The sequence below is a fragment of the Macaca mulatta genome, chromosome 20 (genome assembly GCF_049350105.2).
Source record: "Macaca mulatta isolate MMU2019108-1 chromosome 20, T2T-MMU8v2.0, whole genome shotgun sequence".
Classification (NCBI taxonomy): Eukaryota; Metazoa; Chordata; class Mammalia; order Primates; family Cercopithecidae; genus Macaca; species Macaca mulatta.
In genome coordinates, this window is record NC_133425.1 from 62,818,575 (window position 1) to 62,840,683 (window position 22,109).

The following is a 22,109-nucleotide window of genomic DNA, read 5'->3' on the forward strand; positions in this document are numbered from 1 at the left end:
AGGTGAGCGGATCACCTGAGGTCGAGAGTTCGAGACAGCCTGACCAACATGGAGAAACCCCGTCTCTCCTAAAAATACAAAATTAACTGGGCGTGGTGGTGCACACCTATAATCCCAGCTACTCAGGAAGGCTGAGGCAGGAGAATTGCTTGAACCCAGGAGAACAGCTTGAACCCCGGAGGTAGAGGGTGCGGTGAGCTGAGATCACACCATTGCACTCCAGCCTGGGAAAGAAGAGTGAACCTCCGTCTCAAACAAAAACAAAAACAAAAACAAACAAAAGAAAACAAATCCCTAGATTAAAGCAGTCCCAAATCCAATTCCACTGGTGTCTAAATGACTTAAAAGAAAAAAAAAAAATTGGCCCAGCACGGTGGCTCACACCTGTAATCCCAGCACTGTGGGAGGCTGAGGCAGGTGGATCACCTAAGGTCGAGTTTGAGACCAGCCTGGCCAACATGGTGAAACCCCGTCTCTACTAAAAATAACAAAAATTAGCCAGGCCTGGTGGCGTTCACCTGTAATCCCAGCTACTCGGGAGGCTGAAGCAGGAGAATGGCTGGAACCCAGGAGGCAGAGTTGCAATGAGCTGAGATCATGCCACCGTACTCCAGCCTGGAGGACATAGAGAGACTCCATCTTAAAAAAAAAAAAAAAAAAAAAAAAAAAAAAAATCTTTGAGAGCTGGGCACAGTGGCTCATACCTATAATCCCAACACTTTGGAAAGCCAAGGCAGGTGGTTTGCTTGAGGCCAGGAGTTCAAGACTAGCCTGGGCAACATAGCAAGACCCTGTCTCTACCAAAAATCCAAAAAATTAGCTGGGTATGATGACTTTAGTCCCAGCTACTTGGGAGGCTGAGGAACCAGAATTGCTTCAGCCCTGGAGGCGGAGGTTTCAGTGAGCCGAGATTGCACCACTGCACTCTAGCCTGGGCAACAGAGCAAGACTCCATCTCAAAAAACAAAAACAAAAACAAAAACCATATATATCTATACATTTGAGATATAAGTCACATAACATAAAAATTCATCCATTTAAAGTGTACAGTTCAGTGTTTTGAATATACCCATAGAGTTGTGCAGCCCTTACCACAATCTAAGTTTAGAACATTTTCATCATCCCCCAAAAAAACCCTGTACTCATTAGCAGTCAGTCCTCATCCCTGGCCCTCCTCAGCCCTAGGTAATAACTAACTTACTTTCTGGCTCTCTGGATCTGAAGGACTTCTGAGACACTTGGAAGGTTATACTTTAAGCCAACTTACCTTTACTTTTTCTGCATTATGCGCAGGGAAGGTGTGATGAGAAGGAAGAGTGACTTGGGCTTTGCCTTCAGGTTGTGCACAGTCCACAGTGATAAGGCCTTGTAGTTAACTAGTAGTCAACAGTTTATTTTTTTAATATTTATTTATTTATTTATTTATTTATTTTGAGACAGTCTCATTCTATCACTCAGGTCACTCAGGCTGGAGTGCAATGGCATGATCTCGACTTACCACATCCTCTGCCTCCCGGGTTCAAGCAATTCTCCTGCTTCAGCCTCCCAAGTAGTTGGGATTACAAGTGCCCGCCACCATGCCTGGCTAATTTTTTGTATTTTTAGTAGAGACAGGGTTTTGCCATTGTTGGCCAGGCTGGTCTCAAACTTCTGACCTCAGGTGATCCACCCGCCTCCGCCTCCCAAAGTGCTGGGATTACAGGTGTGAGCCACCACACCCAGCTGTAGTCAACACTTTCAAGTCAACAGCCCCAGCTGCCACTCATCAGTGTCATTCTGGGTGTGTTACATGCTCTCTCTGAGCCTCAGTGTCCTCATCTCTCAAATGAGATAATCATACTCACTTCATAAGGCTGCTGTCAGGATTAAATGATAAAATTTAATGGGAAGAATCTACCGATAGCCTGGCTCAAGGTAAGGGATCATAAATGTCATTATTTGTCAGGCTGGGTGTGGTGGCTCATGCTTATAATCTCAGCACTTTGGGAGGCCGAAGCGGGTGGATCCCTTGAGGTCAAGAGTTTAAGATCAGCCTGGCCAACATGCCAAAACTCCATCTCTACTGAAAATACAAAAATTAGCTGGGCATGGTGGTACGCGCCTGTAATCCTAGCTACTGCGGAGGCTGAGGCAGGAGAATCACTTGAGCCTGGGAGGCAGAGGTTGCAGTCATGGGGCAGATGAGCATGGTGGGTTTGATGGGGAGGTAGGCAGGTGTCTTGGATGCAGGAGAGCAAATGCATCAAGCGCTCATCCATGGGTCATTGCCATGTGACTGGACAGGGTGGCTTGAGCTGAAAGAACTTGGCTGGGGAAGGCTTCGTGAAGGAGGTGCTGCACCCAGGCCTCAATGGAGGAAGGATTTTGATTAGGGGAGATGGGCATGGGCCTTCAAGAAGAGGAGCCAGTGTGAGACTAGACTAGTGATCAGATTTGTTTTCCAGGCCAGTCTGGGAGGTAGATGGGAAGGCTGTGATGCTTCTAAGTGGCCTTGACTGTCATACCAAGGAGTCTGGAGTTTATTTAGGTCAAAGGCAAGTGAGGTCTGGAAGTTCTGGGGTATTTGTTGCCCTCAGTATTTGGGGTAGTACTGAAGAGGGGTGTGCAAGGCGAATGACTATGGGTCTGTTGTCACTAGGCCCAGTGAGGCCCAGAGCCCTCCCCTCCCTTTTTATTTATTTATTTATGAGACAGAGTATCGCTCTGTCACCCAGGCTGGAGTGCAGTGGCGTGATCTTGGCTCACTGCAACCCCTGCCTCCCAGGTTCATGTGATTTTCTTGCCTCAGCCTCTCAAGTAGCTGGGATTACAGAAGCCCGCCACCACATCTGGCTAATTTTTGTATTTTTAGTAGAGACAGGGTTTTGCCATGTTGGCCAAACCAGTCTGGAACTCCCGACCTTAGGTGATCTCCCTGACTTGGCCTCCCAAAGTGCTGGGATTTTGTGGCATGAGCCACAGTGCCCGGCCCATTTTATTTTTTGATTGAGTCACGTCGGCAAGAAATGGGAGGCTGAGGGAGAGTTGGGGAAGGGTCAGGGGAGGGAGGCCCATTCCCATTTTATGATCTCAGTGGAAAAGGCTGCTGTGAGTTGATTCTGCTGCCAGGAGAGCCACAGAGATGGGCCCCATGAGTCACTGCTCAGTCCTGCAAGCTCAGCCCACAAAGCCTGCTGTGGTCAGCCACCCCTGGCTGGCTTCAGGCCCAGCTCCCCAATATTCCCCACTAGGCCTCAGTGTGTCCTCATTTCTATCTGTACCTTTGCCATCCTGGGGCCATGCAACCTGTAGCTCTCTGCCTCTTCTGTCTCCTTTCAGGCTGAGTCTCTGAATCTGTCTCCATTTGTGACTCTGGTTTCCATCTGATACATAGATGTGGAGCCTCAGGAGGGCAGGGGTAGTGTGATGAGGGTCAAGCGCCCCAAAGCATTTATTCTGTGCCAGGCCCTGTGCCGGATGCTGGAAGGACGGAAGTGGATAACATACAGTCTCTGTTTCCGTGAAGCTTACAATGCACATTCTCTGTGGAGTGGAGAAACCAGGGCCTAGCCCTGCCTCTATCTCAGTGTGGCTGTACCTCCCCTGAATCTGCCTGCTGTGCCCAGAGTGCCAGGGTCAGCTATAGCCTGTGGCTTGAGGCTTTTCTTTGCCTCTGGCATTCACAGGGGTATGTGTGCCTGCCAGCAGGTCCCTCCCAGCTCTTAGGGCTCCTGGGGGCCTTGGCTGGTGGGTGCCAGTGGGCAGCAGAAGGGGAGGGAGGGAGCAGAAGGCAGTGACTCAGTGGGGGTGGCCCTGGGACAGAACCGGGGAAGAAGCCAAGGTTGGAAGATGCTTTCTGAAGCCAGCAGGGTGGGAAGAGAGGTCTGGCTGGGAGTTAGGGATAGAGCAGGACAACTCCAAGGCTCCCCTCTGGCAGCCAGACCTGCTCATGAAGGTTCCTCGGTAGCTGCCTGAAAGTCTGGACTCTGGGGGCTGGGCTGGGCTGGGTGGGGAGACTGCTGTTGGTCCTACTGTGCCTGTTGTCATCCCCACGTTCGTGAAAGAGGCGCCTGCCTTAGAGCCAGGGAAGCCGTAGCACCGGGTGCCCCCTCTTCCCAGGGACCATGGGCCTGGGCACACCTTGGGGCTCAAGGTCTTCTCCTGGTCACAGAGCTGACCTTCCCACAATCTTCCCACAAATTCTGGGGAGTGTCAGGCCAGGCCCACATGCCCCAAAGGGAACTTAAATCACACAGCTACCCAAGTGACTTTCATCAGTTCAGGATTCCCTGACTGGGGGTGGTCAGGGTGAAATGAGGGGGCAGGGCACCAACACAGCCTGAGTGCTGGCAGCAGGTGGACGTATAACATAGGGAGTCTTCCCCAGTACTCATGGCAACCCCAGGAGAAAAATGACTTTCCATTTTTACAGGTGAGGAGGGTGAGGCTCAAAGAGCAGAGTTCCTGGAGAGCCCCCAGCAGGTAAGTGGAGAAGCCAGGCCTGGGCTGGGTGCTCTGGCTCCAGGACCCCACCTCAGCACCAGCCTCCTGCATTGGACTTTGTGGAGAAGGGGGTAAGGGGGTGCCACGGATGGCAAAGGGGTGGTGGATCTGGGGGACTCTGGCAGGCCTGGATCAGTTCCACCCATTGGTCTCACTCCCACCCCGATGGCAGCCCCATCCCGCGTGGGATCATGCGACCTGTCTCTGGGTGCCCGCGCCGAGGCAGCGTCCCGCTTCCCTACACAGAAGCCCTTCCCCTCCCGTCTGCCGTCTGCTCATTCAGCCGCGGAAGCCCCTGGGAGCCCCCACCCCTCCCCATCCCGCAGTGCTCTCCCCGCCACTGCCCCCCGCCCCCCCCCGCCCCCCCCCCCCCGCCGCGCACTCACCCTTGCGCACCCACGCGGCCTTCGTGGCGGGACAGCGCTTCCGGCGTCCTTGCCAGGCCCGGGAAGTGGGCACGGTGGTGCTGCCGGCCGTTGGTCGCTGCCCCGACCCACGCACTGCGACGCCGCGGGTGGGGCGCGCGATCTGCGGGGCCCGGGGTTGCGGCGGGGCGGGGCTGGCGGGCCGTCCGGGCCCGTGGAGAGGACCGCGGCGAGCGGGGGTTGCTGAGGGGGCCGGAACCTCATCTTCCCCGCCGGCCGGGCTGTGCCCCGTCGAGACCTGCGCGGGCTGTGGCTCCGTCCTCCGGCCCCCAGGGGGCGGCGCGGCGCGGCGCCGCGCCCCGGCGGCCCTGCCCTCCCTCCCTAGCGGCCAGGAGGCGGTGCCCGCTGACGCCGCGCGGGCACGCTGTACTCGCCGTCGAGGCCGCCGTCTGTTCGAAGGCTCTCCGGCTTCGCGGTTCCCCGCGAAGCGGCCCGGGGGCGTGAGTGTCGCCAGAGGGCGACGTGGGGCGCGCGCCAGGCCCCACAACGAGGCCAGGGCCCGGCGGGGCCGGCGGGAGAGCGAATACGAGGCAGCGTGGCGCCATGGCGGGGCCGCCCCCATGGGCATGGGCCTGCAGAGAGTGGCCGTGGGGACGCTGAGGGTGGGCGCGCACGGAACAGAGGCCCACGGGCGTCCGACAGGGGACCTGGACAGAGGGACGCCCCTAACATTATTCCCTCTCCCCAGGCCTGAATTGCAGTTCCTGTGCCCTGGCACTAAGACTGGCACCTTCTGCGGCCCATGCCTTTCGCCTGCATTGCCCACTGAATCCCACTCGACTGTCTTCAGCCTGGTTCACACTGAGGCCCAGCCCTCTCCCACTGGCCCGGAGCAGGCCCACCTTTAGGAGGGCGTGATGGAAAGGCCCCTGGAGGATGGGGATGAGTCCCCAGACTCCCAGGGCCATGCCACCGACTGGAGATTTGCTGTGTGCAGTTTCAGGGATGCCTGGGAAGAGGAAGAACCTGCTTCCCAGATGCAGGTTAAGGACCCGGGTCCTCCAAGACCACCAACCGGGGCCGCCCAGGATGAGGGGCTACAGGGCAGCCCCTTGTCCAGGAAGCTTCAGTTACTCCTGGCTGCAGATGAGTCGGGGGATCCCCACAGGGGCAAAGTAGAAAGCTCCTCCGTCCTGTCAGAAGGGCCAGGTCCCTCTGGAGTGGAGAGCCTCCTATGCCCCATGTCCTCCCACCTCAACTTGGCACAGGGTGAGGGTGACACCCCAGGGGTAGGGTTGGTAGTGGACCCAGGTCCAAGCAGGGTGATGCCATCTGGCTTGAGCCCTGGGGGATTGGACAGCAACCCTGTGGGCCTTGGAGACCCTTTATCAGAGAAATCATCAAAGCTGCTGGAGGCAGGTAAGGAAGGCTGGGCTAGGGAAGTCTGGGAAGGGAATAGGGATGCCTGGAGAAATGAGTGTCAAGACCTTGGAGGTCTCTGACCCTACTCAGGCTGAAGCCGGGATCCAAGGAGGGGTCTCTGGATAGGTGGCCCAAGGCAGACCCAAGTCATTTCCCTTCCCAAGCCCCCAGTGGATCCAGCTTCCCTAAGCCTGCTGACTGCCTCCTGGCCCAAGACCTCTGTTGGGAGCTGCTGGCCAGTGGTATGGCCACCTTGCCAGGTAGCTGGGAGGGCCTAGAGGCGGTGGAGGTGGAGTGGCCCAATGGGGCAGGAGTTCACTGCTTCCTCCCCATAGGGACTCGCGATGTCCAAGGCCGGGCAGTACTGCTTCTGTGTGCCCACAGCCCAGCCTGGCTTCAGCCTGAGTGCAGCAGCCAGGAACTCATCCGCCTCCTGCTGTACCTGCGAAGCATCCCCAGGTTTGAGGGTGGGGGTTGGGAGACTGAGCCTGAGCCAGCTGTGAGGACTGGGAGTCAGGTACTGAACTGAAGCTCACCCCTTTAGGCCCGAAGTACAGGCACTGGGACTGACAGTGCTAGTTGATGCCCGAATTTGTTCCCCAAGTTCTTCCCTCTTCTCTGGGCTCAGCCAACTACAAGTGAGTACGGGATTGTAGCTCCCCTCATTCCTTTTCTCTTTTCTTTTCTTTCCTTTCCTTTCCTTTTCCTTTTCTGACGGAGTCTCACTCTGTTGCCCAGGCTGGAGTGCAGTGGTGCGATCTTGGCTCACTGCAAACTCTATCTCACGGGTTCATGTGATTCTCCTGCCTCAGCCTCCCGAATAGCTGGGATTACAGGCACCTGCCACCATGCCCAGCTAATTTTTGTATTTTTAGTAGAGGGGGGTTTCACCATGTTGGCCAGGCTGATCTTGAACTCCTGAACTCAGGTGATCCTCCTGCCTTGCCTCCCAGATTGCTACAATTACAGGCATGAGCCATTGTGCCCTTTTCTGTAGAGTTGGGGATAGGGCTGAGCTCAGGTTCCTTGCAGGAAGCAGCCCCAGGGGCCGTGTACCAGGTGCTGCTAGTGGGAAGCACGCTGCTGAAGGAAGTGCCTTCCGGGCTGCAGGTACTAAGCCCAGTTAGGCTAGGGGTAGAGGCGGGGTGCCTCCTCCCTAGGCCTGGGTCACAACACCTTCCTCTCCTGTAGCTGGAGCAGTTGCCCTCTCAAAGCCTGCTGACCCACATCCCAACGGCGGGGCTGCCCACTTCACTAGGAGGAGGCCTGCCTTACTGCCACCGGGCCTGGCTGGATTTCCGGAGGGTCAGTATACTGGGCGGGGTGTGGGGGCAGTTATATAGGCAACTTGGGATTGCAGAGGAGCCTCTTGGACTGGCTTGAACAGCACAAAGCTGGCTGCAGTGGCCTGGAACCCAGGAAGCCCGGGACCAACACTGCGTGCTGCTCCAGTCATGCCTGCCCCTGCTTACAGCGGCTGGAAGCCCTACTGCAGAACTGCCAGGCGGCTTGTGCCCTGCTCCAGGGGGCCATCGAAAGTGTGAAGGCTGTGCCCCAGCCCATGGAGTCTGGGGTGAGTGTCCCCTCCCAATCCCTCCATGAATGCTCCCTGTCTCCCTCGTTTTCTCCCACGGCCACCTCCACTGCTTATTGCCCTCAATCACAGGAAGTCAGTCAGCTGCTACAGCAGACAGAGGTCCTGATGCAGCAGGTGCTAGACTCGCCACGGCTGGCATGGCTACAATGCCAGGGGGGCCGGGAGCTGACATGGCTGAAGCAAGAGGTCCCAGAGGTGACCCTGAGTCCAGATTACAGGTGGGTGCAAGCCCGGCCCCCAGATTTTGCCCCAGCCCACCATATTCTATGCCAGGACTCATCTGGCTAGCTCAGAACCTGGCAGGATTGTGGGTGCCAGGACAGCGTGGAGTGGTGCAAGGCAGGGGGTCTAAGATGGTATACCCTCCACCAGGACAGCAATGGACAAGGCTGACGAGCTATATGACCGGGTGGATGGATTGCTGCACCAACTGACCCTACAGAGCAACCAGCGAATACAGGCCCTAGAGTTGGTCCAAACACTGGAGGCCCAGGAGGGCGGACTGCACCAGGTCGGAACTACTTGCCCAGAGTGGGCCCTGCCCCGATCTCAAACGTGAGCCCCCAATCCATGGCAGCTCTCTTCACCTTGCCCTGCTTGTGCCCCTCCAGATTGAAGTGTGGCTGCAGCAGGTGGGCTGGCCAGCGCTGGAGGAGCCTGGGGAACCCTCGCTGGACATGCTGCTCCAGGCCCAAGGCTCTTTTCGGGAGCTGTACGAGGTTGCCCAGGTATGTGTGGTCACTTGTTCATGCCATGGGTATTGGGATGCAATGCCAGGAACTAGGAATGCAGAACTGTGAAAGAAATTCAATCCCTTGCTCTCTTGGACCTTATAGTCCCATAGAGAGTATCAGTTATAATTAATCACAGGCATATACGTGCCTGTAAACCCAGGCAGGATCTCTGGAGAGAATCAGTGCAGGTGATTCTGCCTGAGGGTATAACCAAGACTTGACCCAGCAGGAGTGTCAGGCAAGCTTTTTTTGGGTGACTTTTGAGCTGAGAGTTGAAAGATAAGTTGAGGTCAACCAGGCAGAAGAGGGTTGAGGGTGGGGGCACATTCCAGGCTTAGAAGACAGCATGCACAAAGATCCTGTGGCAGGAAGGAGGGTGGTGTGCCTGAGGAAACATAAGGCCAGTGAGGCTGAAGTGCAGAGCAGAGAGGGAGAAAGAGTGGGGGCAGTTGTGGTGGGACAAGCCTGGTCAGTGGCCACATCACTGGGCCCTGTAGCAGTCAGTATAAAGTTTAATCAGGAAGGCCACATAATCAGATCTGTATTCTAGGAAGATGACATTAGTTTCCAAGTAGACAGTGACTTGGAGGATGGGTATGGGGAGTGCAGTGAAGAGGCAATTGCAGTAGTCCAGGTGGGAAATAATGCCTTCTCTGGACAGGATAGTGGCAGGGGAGACGGGTTGGAGAAGTTGATGGGATTTGCTGTGGACCCGTGTGGGAGGGTAAGGGACAGGGATGTTGCAAGGATGAATGGGCGCTGTTCCCTGACAGACTAGGAGACGAGGTCATCTGGGGGAAAGGGCATTCGAGAGTCCAGTCTTGGGCATGCTTTTGAGATGGCTGTGAGGGATGAGAGGAGGGCCCTTGGGTCTCGGGCCTGGAGCTCAGAGGAGCAGTCTGGCTGGAGAGGATCACTTGGTGGGTCCAGGTGTTTGGATGACGTTTGAAGTCAGTTACATGAGAGTGCCTGGGAGATTGAGTGCACTGTCCTCAGGATCCCCAGTGTTTAATGGCCTGGGTGAGGGAAGGGGAGGAGGACGAGCCACCGGAGAAGAGTGAGGACAATCAGGAGCATGGGGAGGAGCAGGGGGAGCCCAGCAGAGAGTGGGCTGAATGGCGCTGAGAGGTGGACTCAGTGAGGCCTGAGAAGCACTGCGGATGGGGCAGGGTGGAGCTAGAGAGGGCTGTAGGGAATTTGGCTGTGGAGAAGGAGAGTGGATGTGGGTGGCAAGTGGGAGATAAGGGGTAGGTGTTCCACCACAGGACAGACTTGATGGGGACATGTCGATATGTCAGCAGAAAGGATCTGGGTCTGGGGGCTGAATCACCAAGCCCGGACTGGCTGAGCCTAGTCTCTGTCTCTGCAGGAGCAGGTCAGGCAAGGGGAGAAGTTTCTGCAGCCATTGACTGGCTGGGAGGCGGCTGAACTGGGCCCCCCTGGGGCACGCTTTCTGGCCCTGCGAGCCCAACTGACTGAATTCTCTAGGGCTTTGGCCCAGCGGTGCCAGCGGCTGGCGGATGCTGAGAGGCTGTTTCAGCTCTTCAGGGAGGTGGGTGAGAGTCTCCCCAGCAACAAGTGATCCATGAGGCCGGAGGGGTGGCAGCCCCAGCTTCAGCAGAGCGTGAGCTCTTCTTGGTCATGCTGCCTGTTCTCTTCCCTGGTCTTCAGTTTGACCCTAAAACCCAGTCACTGGGGCTGTGTCCTGGGCAGCATCCTGTGGGGATGGGGAGTGGGTAGAGGAGCAGAGTGTCCAGTGGGCTTGGCGGGATTCTCCTCTAATGCTTGTCCGGCCCTGGTGTTGCAGGCCTCGATGTGGGCTGAGGAGGGGCAGCGAGTGTTGGCAGAGCTGGAGCAGGAACGCCCAGGGGTTGTGTTGCAGCAGCTGCAGCTGCACTGGACCAGGCACCCTGACTTGCCTCCTGCCCACTTCCGAAAGATGTGGGCTCTGGCCACGGGGCTGGGCTCAGAGGCCATCCGCCAGGAGTGCCGCTGGGCCTGGGCACGATGCCAGGACACCTGGCTAGCCCTGGACCAAAAGCTTGAGGCTTCACTGAAGCTACCACCGGTGGGCAGCACAGCTAGCCTGTGTGTCAGCCAGGTCCCCACTGCACCTGCCCATCCTCCCCTGAGGAAGGCCTACAGCTTCGATCGGAATCTGGGGCAGAGTCTCAGTGAACCTGCCCGCCACCGCCACCACGCGGCCACTATTGCTGCCTGCTGCAGACCAGAGGCTGGAGGAGGTGCCCCGCCCCAGGCATCCCCTACTGTGCCTCCACCGGGCAGCTCTGACCCCAGGAGCCCCAACAGGTATGGGTAGTAGGCAGGGTGGGGAGGGCAGTAGAGGAGAAATGTCTTGGGTCCTGACTCCCCATACCTGGTAGGCTACAGCTGGTGCTGGCAGAGATGGTGGCCACGGAGCGGGAGTATGTCCGGGCTCTAGAGTACACTATGGAGAACTATTTCCCCGAGCTGGATCGCCCTGATGTGCCCCAGGGCCTCCGTGGCCAGCGTGCCCACCTCTTTGGCAATCTGGAGAAGCTGCGGGACTTCCACTGCCACTTCTTCCTGCGTGAGCTGGAGGCTTGCACCCGGCACCCACCACGAGTGGCCTATGCCTTCCTGCGCCATGTAAGCCCAACAGGCCACATGGTATCAGCTCGTTCTGCCACAGTCCCCAAGTTGCTGCTGGGCACATACTTGGTGCCAGTCCCTGTGCTGGGTACAGCTATGAGCAAGACTGGCAAGCTTCTGCACCTGAGGGTGCTCTTAGTTCAGTGGAGGAGACATAGAAGCAAGAACGATACTTGTAGATTATAGTTGGGGCTAGGAGGAAAATAAGCAGAATAGATGTTTGTGAATTACTGGCGGGGCAGAGGTTCCGCTTTAGAGGGCCTGAGTGCGGTGCCAGGACACCTGGTACAAGAGGAAGCCTTTGAGGGGCTGATATTTAAGCTGAGGAATAGGGGAGGGGCTGGAGTGAGTGTCCCACCCAGAGTGCAAGGTCATATGGAGGAAGGGGGCCTGCCAAAGGGGTGGCTGAGTGTAGTGAGCAGGACAGTCCCAAGTGAGGTGAGCTCTTAGAGCCATGGGAGGAGCAGAGCTGAAGGCAGGGGCTCAGTCCGAGGGCAAGGGGCTTCTTCCTCAGGGGCCTGTGGGCACACCCCCCTCTGCCCAGTACTGTTCTCGCCAGATCACCCCTTGTTCAAAGCAGGGCAGATTGGGTCTGTAGGGAGAGGCCTTCCTGGGAGCCATATACTGGCATCTTGGTCCTCTCAAGCTGAGGGTGGTCTATCCTGTGCCAGCCTTAGGGAGCTGGCCCCTTTGCACTGGGGCTGAGCCACATGTCTTTGTAGAGGGTGCAGTTTGGGATGTACGCACTCTACAGCAAGAATAAGCCTCGTTCTGATGCCCTGATGTCCAGCTATGGGCACACCTTCTTCAAGGTACGTGAACCTGAGACTAGGAAGAGTAGGGGATGCGGGGAGTGCCCCCAAATCACTCAGTGGTCTCCCACCCGCCCACAGGACAAGCAGCAAGCTCTGGGGGACCACCTGGACCTGGCTTCCTACCTGCTAAAGCCCATCCAGCGCATGGGCAAGTATGCGCTGCTGCTGCAGGAGCTGGCACGGGCCTGCGGGGGCCCCACGCAAGAGCTCAGTGCGCTGAGGGAGGCCCAAAGCCTTGTGCACTTCCAGCTGCGGCACGGAAACGACCTGCTGGCCATGGATGCCATCCAGGGCTGTGATGTGAGTCATCCCAAGCTGTGATGGGCAAGGGCGGTGGGTGTGGAAGAAGAAGGCAGAAGAGGCCGGCCACCCACTGGCCCCCAACTCTGCAGGTTAACCTCAAGGAACAGGGGCAGCTGGTGCGACAGGATGAGTTTGTGGTGCGCACTGGGCGCCACAAGTCCGTGCGCCGCATCTTCCTTTTTGAGGAGCTGCTGCTCTTCAGCAAGCCTCGCCATGGGCCCACAGGGGTTGACACATTTGCCTATAAGCGCTCCTTCAAGGTAGGCCTGCCCACCCCAGCCCTGCCACTTATGTTCCCGACCCATGCCTTACCAAGCCCCTCTCTCCCCGCTGGCCACAGATGGCAGACCTTGGTCTCACTGAGTGCTGTGGGGACAGCAACCTGCGCTTCGAGATCTGGTTCCGCCGCCGCAAGGCCAGGGACACCTTTGTGCTTCAGGCCTCCAGCCTGGCCATCAAGCAGGCCTGGACAGCTGACATCTCCCGCCTGCTTTGGAGGCAGGCCGTCCACAACAAGGGTGGGTCCCTGCCCCTCCTTCACCCCACACTCCCCTCGCTGGAGAGCTTACATTGACCCATAGGAGCCCAGGGACCTGGAAAAGCTTGGGAAGTGAGGAGGAGGCCCAGCGACAGCCACCAGTGCAGTAGAAAGGAATTCAAAGCCAGGCAGCCTTGCTGTCACTGCCTCTGACTTTGAATACAACATGAACTTCTCAGAGTATCAGGGGCATCATGGCTGTCTCTCTCTCTATTTTTGGAGACAGGGTCTCACTCTGTCGCCCAGGATGGCGTGCAGTGGCATGATCTCTGCTCATTGTTGCCTCTGCCTCCTAAGCTCAAGCATTCTTCCCACCTAAGCCTCCCAAGTAGCTGAGACTACAGGCATGTGCCACCATGCCTAATTTTTTTTTTTTTTTTTTTTTTTTTTTTGAGACGGAGTCTCACTCTGTCGCCCAGGCTGGAGTGCAGTGGCGTGATCTCAGCTCACTGCAAGCTCCGCCTCCCGGGTTCACGCCATTCTCCTGCCTCAGCCTCCCGAGTAGCTGGGACTACAGGCGCCGCCACCACGCCCAGCTAGTTTTTTGTATTTTTTTTTTTTTAGTAGAGACGGGGTTTCACCGTGTTAGCCAGGATGGTCTCGATCTCTTGACCTCGTGATCCGCCCGCCTCGGCCTCCCAAAGTGCTGGGATTACAGGCGTGAGCCACCGCGCCTGGCCACCATGCCTAATTTTTAAAATTTTTTCATAGAGGTCTCATTATATTGCCCAGACTAGTCTCAAACTCCTGGGCTCAAACAATCCTCCCACCTCGGCCTCCCAAAGTGTTGGGATTACAGGCATGAGCCACTGTGCCTGGCCAGGGGCCTCATCTTTAAAAGGGGAATATGGCACCTGCCCCACAGGATTGTTGGGAGGAGGGCACCTGGCACTAGAAAGGCTCAACTCACAGGACAATTTAATGTGCTGGATGGAGGTGTATGGGAAAGACTTATTTAGGGGGTGGTAGAGGCCCAAGGACAAGCTTATGTCCAGAAACGTCCCACTTATGTCCACTCTCCACCCAGAGGTGCGCATGGCTGAGATGGTGTCCATGGGTGTGGGGAATAAGGCCTTCCGAGACATTGCCCCCAGCGAGGAAGCCATCAACGACCGCACCATCAACTGTGTCCTGAAGTGCCGAGGTAGCAGGCAGGCTACAGGGTGTCGGGTAGGAGTAGGAAAGCTGTGCGGGAAGCACTGTGGCCTTCCGTCAGTGCTGACCCGCACTCTCCTTGGGATCTGGGGTCAGGCTAGGCTCTGGCCTGTCCCAGACTGACCCTCTCTCTTATGCAGAAGTTCGATCTCGGGCGTCCATTGCCGTGGCCCCGTTAGACTATGACAGCCTCTACCTGGGGGCCTCGAACTCCCTTCCTGGAGACCCTGCCTCTTGCTCTGTTCTGGGGTCCCTCAACCTGCACCTGTACAGAGACCCAGCTCTTCTGGGTCTCCACTGTCCCCGGTATCCCCCCAACTTCCTGGAGGAAGCTGCACTGGAGACTGAGGCAGAGCTGGGCAGCCAGCCCTCTTTGAGTATGTCTGGGCCCAGCCAGAGACAGGAGGGCATGGCTTGGGGTCTGAGGCCTTCCGTGCTGACAGCTCACCCAGTCTCCCTCCCTAGCTCCTGAGGACTCAGAGGTCTCATCCCAGTGCCCATCAGCCAGTGGCTCCAGTGGCTCTGACAGCAGCTGTGTGTCAGGGCAGGCCCTGGGTAGGGGCCTTGAGGACTTATCCTGTGTGAGTGCCATTTGCCCTTACCCACCAGCCCTTCCCCAGCCCAGGCTGGGCCTGTGACTGTGACCAGCCCCTCCCAGGACAGGGTAGCCCTTTACTTTGGGTAGAGCTTGGGGTGGGTGGGCCAGAGCCATTCCCCAGACACCCCCTGGGCCCAGAGTCAGGGAAACAGGCATTCATGCCTGGCCTGGCTCTGCAGGTCTGAGCTCGGGACTGGACGAGCAGTAGATCCAGCAGCCTGCAGCTCCAAGGAACATTGCCTCTCTGGATCTGCTGTGACCAGGGTGTGGCAGACACCTGGGCCGCCTCCAACCTACGTGTGCAGCACTGTTGACTACCCTTTCTGATGTGTGTGGCCATTGGACTAACTGGCACGGGGCCTCTCTAGGGGAGTCTGGTTGTAGAGCCTTAATAGGCTCCTGGCCCCATGACCCCTTCTCCTGTCCTCAGCTCCCATCCCAGTTGTGGGTTAAGAACAGGCTAGAGCAGACATTGGGTGTTTTCATGCTATAGGCTGGTGGGGGACCATGTGCCTCTGGGCAGTGACTAGGCTGCCCCCACCCCTCAGGAAGAACATAGGTGGGCTCCTAGCAGCTGATCCCCAATCCCTGGACTTAAAGCCGAGCTGTTACCATAGGGGCAGGTCCACCTCTACAGGCCCCTGATGCTTGCCTGTCCTGGCCCCCAGGCCCAGCCACTTCTTTACGGGGGCATTTTGGTTATTTTGACTTGATGCCTTTTGAATAACTTTCAACAGAGTTGTCTAAAATTATCTTACTGGTTGTTAGGCCTTTGGTGTCTCAGAGAAGGAGTCTAGGTCTTTGATGTGTGATTTACTGTTTTATTTGTTTATAATAAAAAATAGACTGATATGTACCCACTGATGGGCACATGCATTCTGGGGCTATCTCCAGTTAACATGAACCTTGGTGGGTGGGGCACAAAGGGCTGCATCTCTGGACACCCTAGTCCTCTTGTAGGTACTTTCCCAGGATGGAGTACGAGACAGACCTAGACAGGCCCCTCTGGATGAGCAGGTCCATGCAGCGGCCATATTTCCTGGCGAAGGGCAGTGTAAGCTGGAAGGAAAGGCCAGTCTTATCCCTGATTTCCTGGCCAGTTGCCTACTCTAGCTCCTTGTGGGTGGGGTTCTCCCATCCGGGCAGGGACAGGGCAAGCCCGGCTGTAGAGGACTTTTGATGCTCTAGGGCCCAGCTCTGCCCAAGGGCATCTCACAGGATGGGGCTAGAAATGGCTATCAGGGAACTAAGCAGAAAGACTGGAGGGTCAAAAACATGTTTCCTGCTACCAGTTTTCCACTTTCTAGCCACACACGCTGACTTCCCCTTTACAAACCACATATGAGCCAGATGCCTAATGGTAACTGGGTACTAGAGGGCTTATGGTGAAAGGTGTTATAATAATGCTCTTGATTATAGAAGTGTCAGATCAATGAGAAACTGCCTAAATCGTTTCCACCTCAATGTTAAAATTAGATTAAGGAATCAGAAAAGGAAAAAAAAACCACAACAAAAAAACCTTTGATCATTTCTTTGCCCTTACTGAACATTTTCTTTTTCTTTGTAAAGAATGCTTAAAAGTAGTTTAAATATGAAAGGAATGTACACAAATGGTGACATCGTGGCCAGATAGGTGAAGCTGCTATCACTGGTTGAAAAGGCCTCACTCCCATATGAGTCAAAGCTTGGGCTCGTATGATATGTGTACCTAAGTGTGGCCAGGGTTGTTAGTGATGAAGGCAGTTGGTATCATTAGAGGAAAACTAAAAAAACCAGTGACCTAAATACTGCTTTTGGACTACTCTGGATTGGTTAATTTCATCCAGTTTCTCCCTCCCTGGGAGCAGTGGCCTAAGGTGCCTGTCTAGCTTTCTGGGCAGTACTGACCCAGCCCTGGTGCAGCAAGACACATGTCCATCTGAGGCATCCACAGGGTCAGTGGATTTCCAGGGGTTGCAAGTGACCCTCACCTCCACCCAGCTGTACAGGCGCTCCTGGGTGTGCCGGTCGTCCTTGAAGCCGGTGATGGCCAGCAAATCTACCACAAACTGCTTGGGGCTGATGTGCAGGGTCTGCCAGGAGAGCCCACGATCAGGCAGGGCTAGGGCAGCTCCTAGCCCCTCAGAGTGAGATGCAGAGCAGTGACTTCTCTGGGCCTGCAGAGCCACAGAGGTAGGGGGCAGGCACTGTCACTGCAAATCTGCCTCTTGGCTGAGGCTCAGTCCAGGTGCAACTGCTCTGCTTGCCCGTCCCTGCCTGTCCCACCACTCTTCTGGTCCTGGCCTTCTCCTTAACCCCATCTTGGCTTACTTCCTCTTGCCTTGCACCACTTACTGTGGGACAGGGGAAGAGGTGGAGAAGGTACAGGGTGCCCCAGGGCCTGGGGCCTATCACACATACCCACAACTGGTTGGCCAGGGAGACCACCTTGGCTGTGATGGCTTTGGGGTCCTTTTGCCTGATGGAATCCAGGATGATGTCAGCCAGGAAGCAGTGACATTTCTGTGCATAAAACATCTCTTCCCAGGACAGAGAGAAACTCAGGAAAGTCACTTCTGTGGAGGAGGGAAAGTAGATGTGGCCACATCTGTCAACAATAGGGCCTTAGAGACAGTGTGAGGAGGGGGAGAGGGGTAGGGCCCCCAGGCCACTGTCTCTGCCTGAAATAACCTGGGAGGGGGCTCAGGCATCCTCACGAGGAGGCACAGGGCTTGGCCTGGTTCCAGAGCCTCACCTTGGGGCTGGGGGCTGGCTGTGGGTGGTGTATGCCTGAGGTTGTCCATCTGTGTGGTGTAGATGATGCTGTCCTCAAAAAACATGCAGAAGCCATCGTTGCCCACCACAGGGGGGTGAGTCACTTTGAGGATAACCCCTAGGCTGTCCACCTCACTGGCCTCAGGCAGAGGCTGCTCAGGGGCAGGGATTTCTGTGAAAACAATATAGGGAGGGGGCTCTCCTTTTAAAAAAATTTATTATTATTATTATTTTTTGAAATAGAGTTTTGCTCTTGTTGCCCAGGCTGGAGTACAATGGCACAATCTTGGCTCACTGCAACCTCTGCCTCCCAGGTTCAGGCAATTCTCCTGCCTCAGCCTGCTGAGTAGCTGGGATTACAGGCATGTGCCACCATGCCTGGCTAATTTTTGTATATTTAGAAGAGATGGGGTTTCACCATGTTGGCCAGGCTGGTCTCGAACTTTTGAACTCAGGTGATCCACCCGCCTCAGCCTCCCAAAGTGCTGGGATTACAGGTGTAAGCTACCACACCCAGGCTTTTAAAATTCTTTTCTTCAATTACCATCAAATCTACCTAAGCAGGGGCTCTCCTTAAGCTACCTCAGAGCCCAAGGAGGGAGGGGACCTCTGGTGACAGGACAGTACAATCAAGTTACCCCAGCCTTGCAACAGCTGCCATCTCTAGTTTCTCAGAAGTGACACCCTGGGCTGGCAGGGGCCTGTCCTGGCCGCTCCTCTCTTCATTGCCCTGGCATCACTGCAAGTCAAATCCTGAACATTTTGGAACTCCAAGAAACTCCAGATTCCTCTGTTGAATTAAGACGTCTCAAATGGAGTGGACAGTAACCCAGCTGAGGGCTAGAAATCTATATAAAATTTTAAGTTGAGAGCTTTTGGGGCCAGCCTTTGATGCATGTCCAGAGAGTGGACATGCTTTGTCATCCCAAGCTTAACAGACCAACTTAGGGCTCACAGGCAAGAGTCCAAGAAGGCCCCTCCAAGCAGGGCTGGAGCCACTAATAGGGAAGGTGACAATACTGCAGGCAGGGCTTTGAGGGAGCAGAGGCAGCAGCCTGGCACAGCAATTATCAGCACAGTTCCTTGGCCGCCTCCCCTTAGCTGGCTACACACACTATCCAGCTCAGTCCCTGTAGCCCCTGCTACCTCCTGGGCTTCTCCACCTGGATGTCCCTTGGCATTTCACACTTAGTGTGTGTCCTTCCCCAAGCTCTGCTCTTTCTCTTACTCACACCTCAGTAAGGGCCCATCCACCCCCTTGTAGTCCCACAGGCTAGAAACCTGGCTCCTCCTTGGCCCAACCCTCCTTCCATCCCCTAGCTGCCTAGCCTCCTTCCCCTAGCCTAGAAAGAACTCCAAGTGGCTTCGAACACCTAGCTCCTGCTGCATTTCCTCTGCTCCTGGAGCACACTTTCTGATGGGCACACCTGATCCCTGTGCTCTTGTCTAAAATCCGTCAGAGGCTGCTCACTCCTGTCCTGGTCAGAACGGAGTACCACATCCTGAAGCTGGCCCGCAAGCCCTGTCCTGATGACTTCTGTCTTCAGCCTCATCTTTTATCACATCTGCACATGAAGCCTGGCCTCCAGCTAGACTCATGCCCTGCACTTCCAAACATCCTGGACTTCATCCTTCCCCTGCTGACTCCCCAGCCCTCAGCCTCTTTTGTGCTCCTGCTTCACAGGCACCCTCTTCCCACAGCGCTCATCCCTTCACCATGTGTTCTCCTGGCCCCTCCAGCCATGCCAATGTGCCGGTCATTTCTGTGTCTGCTGCCTGGCACAGAGATGGCATTGGTGAGCAGGGGGGGTCTAGTCCTCCTTTGTCACTAACTTGCTCTGCCATCTTGGCCAAGGAGTTTGCCTTCTCTGTTGTGAATAAGACTTAGATCAAAGTGGGACAGGACTCACCTCTCTCCTTGGTCCTCTGCTTGCTCCAGTCCTTCAGGGTGATGGGTCTTTTTTGGGGGAAGTATGGCTTGAAGGTTGGCTCTGGCCCCTTGTCTTTCGGTCCAGCTCCAGCCCCTGCCTGTGGTCCTGGATCCTTCTCTGAGGCTGTGGAATGGACTTTCCAGGCAGCTGAGGGGCTGGGCTGGGAAGCAGCCTCACTTCCCAAGGGGAGCTGCAGGGTGGCCTCCTCCAAGGGGCTGCTCCGGGAGGCTGTCAGTGGCTGGAATTCCCACTGTTTGCAATTGACCATGTCCCATTCTCTCACCAGGGAGATGAGTTTTTGCATGGGAGTGGCGGGAGGGTCTTTGGTTTCAGATTTCTGTGTGAGGTTGATTGTGGTGCATTTCTTCTTTGGGGGGCTCTCAGGGTGGCTCCCCCAGTGTCCGGGGTTGGTACATAAGCCAGGGCAGTGTGAGTATGTGCTGGGGTTGCCAGCCCTCTTGGCATTTCGGCATAGGGACACCTGGATGGGCCGGGTATACTGCTCAGCCTCCTCCATCTGGTTGGACCTGGCCAGGTTTCCCTTAGCCTTGTTCCATGGAGCCCTGTCACTGCAGTCTTCAAAGTCCACAGGCATGTAGGCTGTGGTCTGGGGAGGGAAGGGCACAGTAACTCTGGATAGGTTGGGCATGGACATCAACACCTTGCCCAAGATCTAATAAGCTGGGCCTCCAGGACTTCACTTGCTCTCCCTGAACAATCTCATCCCTGATAGGGGTCACCCACTTGAGCTTTGCTCAGGCTGAGTAGGGGTAGTACCAGCCCAGTGGCCTGTCATTCCAACAGGAGATTCAATCAGCATCGCAGGCCACAAGTGGCCAGTAAGTTCCTGTGCCTCCTTCACGGTTCAGAAACCAGGTTCTGTCCTAGAAATCCATGTAGGCCCTGCTCTTTCGTTTTACTGCATCCCTCAGTAGCTGAGCCTGCCTCCCTCCACCCTGAGCCTGGTGGTAGTGGTTTTTGAGGACAACAACAACCAGAGGAGGCTGGGGCTTACTTCTTTAGTGTCTCTACTGAACTCTGCCAGTGACCCTGGCCCTTCTGTCACCACGTGCAGCCTCCTGATGGGAAAAGCTTCTTCATTTTCAGATTCTTTCTCCTGAGTCCATGACCTGCAGAAAGAGGGGTGGGTTAGTGAGCAGAGACTTCCATCAGGCCATTGGCCAGTTGGTCAGATCTGCCCTTTGGCTGGGAGTTAATGCTAGACAGCAGAGAAGAAGGGGCTCTTAAAGGGTTTTGCCTAGGTCACTGGCCAATCCTGGGCCTGCTTCACTCCCTCAACCCCAAGGAGAACAGGATCCTCTAGGAGTGGGACTTAGGACAGGATTTCAAGAGGAATTTAAAGGACCAAATTCTAAACATAGAGTCGTGAAAAAGTTTCCTTACTTGTATGCTTCACATTGTGCAAGGGCTTCTGAGAGGGATGGAATGTGGTATTCCTCCACCTCCTGGCAGAAGAGGGGCCATTCCCTACAAATGACAAGATGTCTGACTGGGCAGCTAGGGTGGGAGTGTGGGAGGGGGCATAAGTTCCTGGAGATGCTGCCGCCGAAATAAAATAACCTCCTCCCTGAAGGCTGCAAATCAGGTCTCCTTTGTTGCTAAGGGAGGGGTCAGCCTTCATGATTTCATCTTACTGTGTCCTTGCTTCACTTACTTAAATTCAGATGGTAAAAAGAGTTTGCCAAGTCTCAGGAAGTTGAGAATGTGTCGGAACATCTGGCCATCCCCGTGGATGAGCAGGGTTTGTCCATATGTGATCCAGTACACTCTCTGAGGGTTGGACAGCAGTTCTGGATACTGGAGGGGGTTGGACACCAGACTCAGTCTCAGAGCCTAGGTCTTTGGGAAGGGACAGGCCAATCTTCTTTCACTCCCCTTTCCCAACTACACTAGAGCAGAAGCTTTGAGATTTCCATCTCCCTGTCTTGTCAGTCACAGGGAACTATGGTAGGGAGCAGAGCATCCAGGGAGAAGCACATCATCCCTGCTTCAACTTTTCATGGCCCCTAGACCACCATCTCAAGGCATTTGGAAGCCCACCGTACCTCCTTCTCAGTCCAGGCCCCTCAGAGCTGGCCCCCTCCCTACCCAAACTCCAGAGGGCCTTCCCAGCAGGCTGCTCGGTTCACTTGCCCTCTGTTTGTTTTGTTTTTTGAGGCAGAGTTGCACTCCATCACCCAGGTTGGAGTGCAGTGGGGCAACCTCGGCTCACTGCAACTTCCACCACCTGGGTTCAAGTGAGTCTGGTGCCTCAGCCTCCCAAGTAGCTGGGATTACAGGCACGTGCCACCACACCCCGCTAATTTTTGTATTTTTAGTACAAATAGGGTTTCACCATGTTGGTCAGGCTGGTCTTGAACTCCTGACCTCGTGATCTGCCCACCTCAGCCTCCCAAAGTGCTGGGATTACAGGCATGAGCCACTGCGCCTTCCGGGAAAGTCTTTGTTCTAAGCAAGTGCTGGAAGCTGTGTGAGGGCCAGGTGATGGCCCCCAGAGCAGCTCAGGTGGTGATGCCAGATGGGGAGCAGGGCAGCCAAGGCTGGCAGTACCTTCAGCAGTGTCTGCAGGGTGGTTGCATACCAGTGGCTTCCAACATACACTTTGATGATCTGTTGTGGGGAATACACAGTGATCTCTGCTGTCCACTCATCTATGGGAATCGAGATAGAACATAATCATATGGCCAGAAGGGAAAGCAGGTAGGGCCCTTTGGTCAGTAGTGTATTTCATGTTAAGTCTCAATATCTTTCCTCAGTCAT

The 22,109-nt window shown here is 55.7% G+C and overlaps 2 protein-coding genes across 11 annotated transcripts in view; one reads left to right on the forward strand and one right to left on the reverse strand.

Annotated features, from left to right (window-relative positions):
* Window positions 1–3,811: 3,811 nt before the first annotated feature.
* PLEKHG4 (pleckstrin homology and RhoGEF domain containing G4) lies at window positions 3,812–15,497 on the forward strand. Of its 6 annotated transcripts, none has more exons than XM_015126372.2 (23): window positions 3,812–3,942; window positions 4,412–4,461; window positions 5,596–6,266; window positions 6,434–6,529; window positions 6,605–6,728; window positions 6,814–6,907; window positions 7,302–7,379; window positions 7,461–7,574; window positions 7,744–7,842; window positions 7,936–8,084; window positions 8,239–8,377; window positions 8,478–8,594; window positions 9,970–10,152; window positions 10,408–10,910; window positions 10,985–11,231; window positions 11,957–12,046; window positions 12,128–12,349; window positions 12,442–12,612; window positions 12,693–12,870; window positions 13,918–14,034; window positions 14,186–14,422; window positions 14,511–14,626; window positions 14,823–15,497. In XM_015126372.2, the coding sequence occupies exons 3-23, from the start codon at window positions 5,765–5,767 to the stop codon at window positions 14,826–14,828; spliced, it is 3,582 nt and encodes a 1,193-aa protein (XP_014981858.1). In that variant the 5' UTR covers window positions 3,812–3,942; window positions 4,412–4,461; window positions 5,596–5,764; the 3' UTR covers window positions 14,829–15,497. The 6 variants fall into 6 exon arrangements, with proteins under 6 accessions (XP_014981858.1, XP_077840414.1, XP_077840413.1 ...); XM_077984288.1 differs by having other exon boundaries at window positions 3,837–3,942; window positions 6,434–6,511; XM_077984287.1 differs by lacking the exons at window positions 3,812–3,942; window positions 4,412–4,461 and adding an exon at window positions 4,312–4,411.
* The window catches only part of KCTD19 (potassium channel tetramerization domain containing 19), a 37,868-nt gene continuing 31,207 nt past the window's right edge, over window positions 15,449–22,109 (reverse strand). Inside the window, exons 8-16 of one of the 5 annotated variants that reach the window (XM_001087763.5) lie at window positions 21,900–22,000; window positions 21,004–21,146; window positions 20,733–20,816; window positions 20,344–20,458; window positions 19,308–19,935; window positions 17,378–17,569; window positions 17,044–17,198; window positions 16,614–16,715; window positions 15,449–15,702 (exon numbers count right to left, since the gene is read on the reverse strand). In XM_001087763.5, coding sequence (XP_001087763.1) covers window positions 15,589–15,702; window positions 16,614–16,715; window positions 17,044–17,198; window positions 17,378–17,569; window positions 19,308–19,935; window positions 20,344–20,458; window positions 20,733–20,816; window positions 21,004–21,146; window positions 21,900–22,000 — 1,634 coding nt within the window. In that variant the 3' untranslated portion in view covers window positions 15,449–15,588. Of the gene's footprint in view, window positions 15,703–16,613; window positions 16,800–17,043; window positions 17,199–17,377; window positions 17,600–19,307; window positions 19,936–20,343; window positions 20,459–20,732; window positions 20,817–21,003; window positions 21,147–21,899; window positions 22,001–22,109 lie in introns of all 5 variants that reach the window. The other 4 variants (XM_015126380.3, XM_077984314.1, XM_077984316.1 and 1 more) reach the window with 4 other exon arrangements.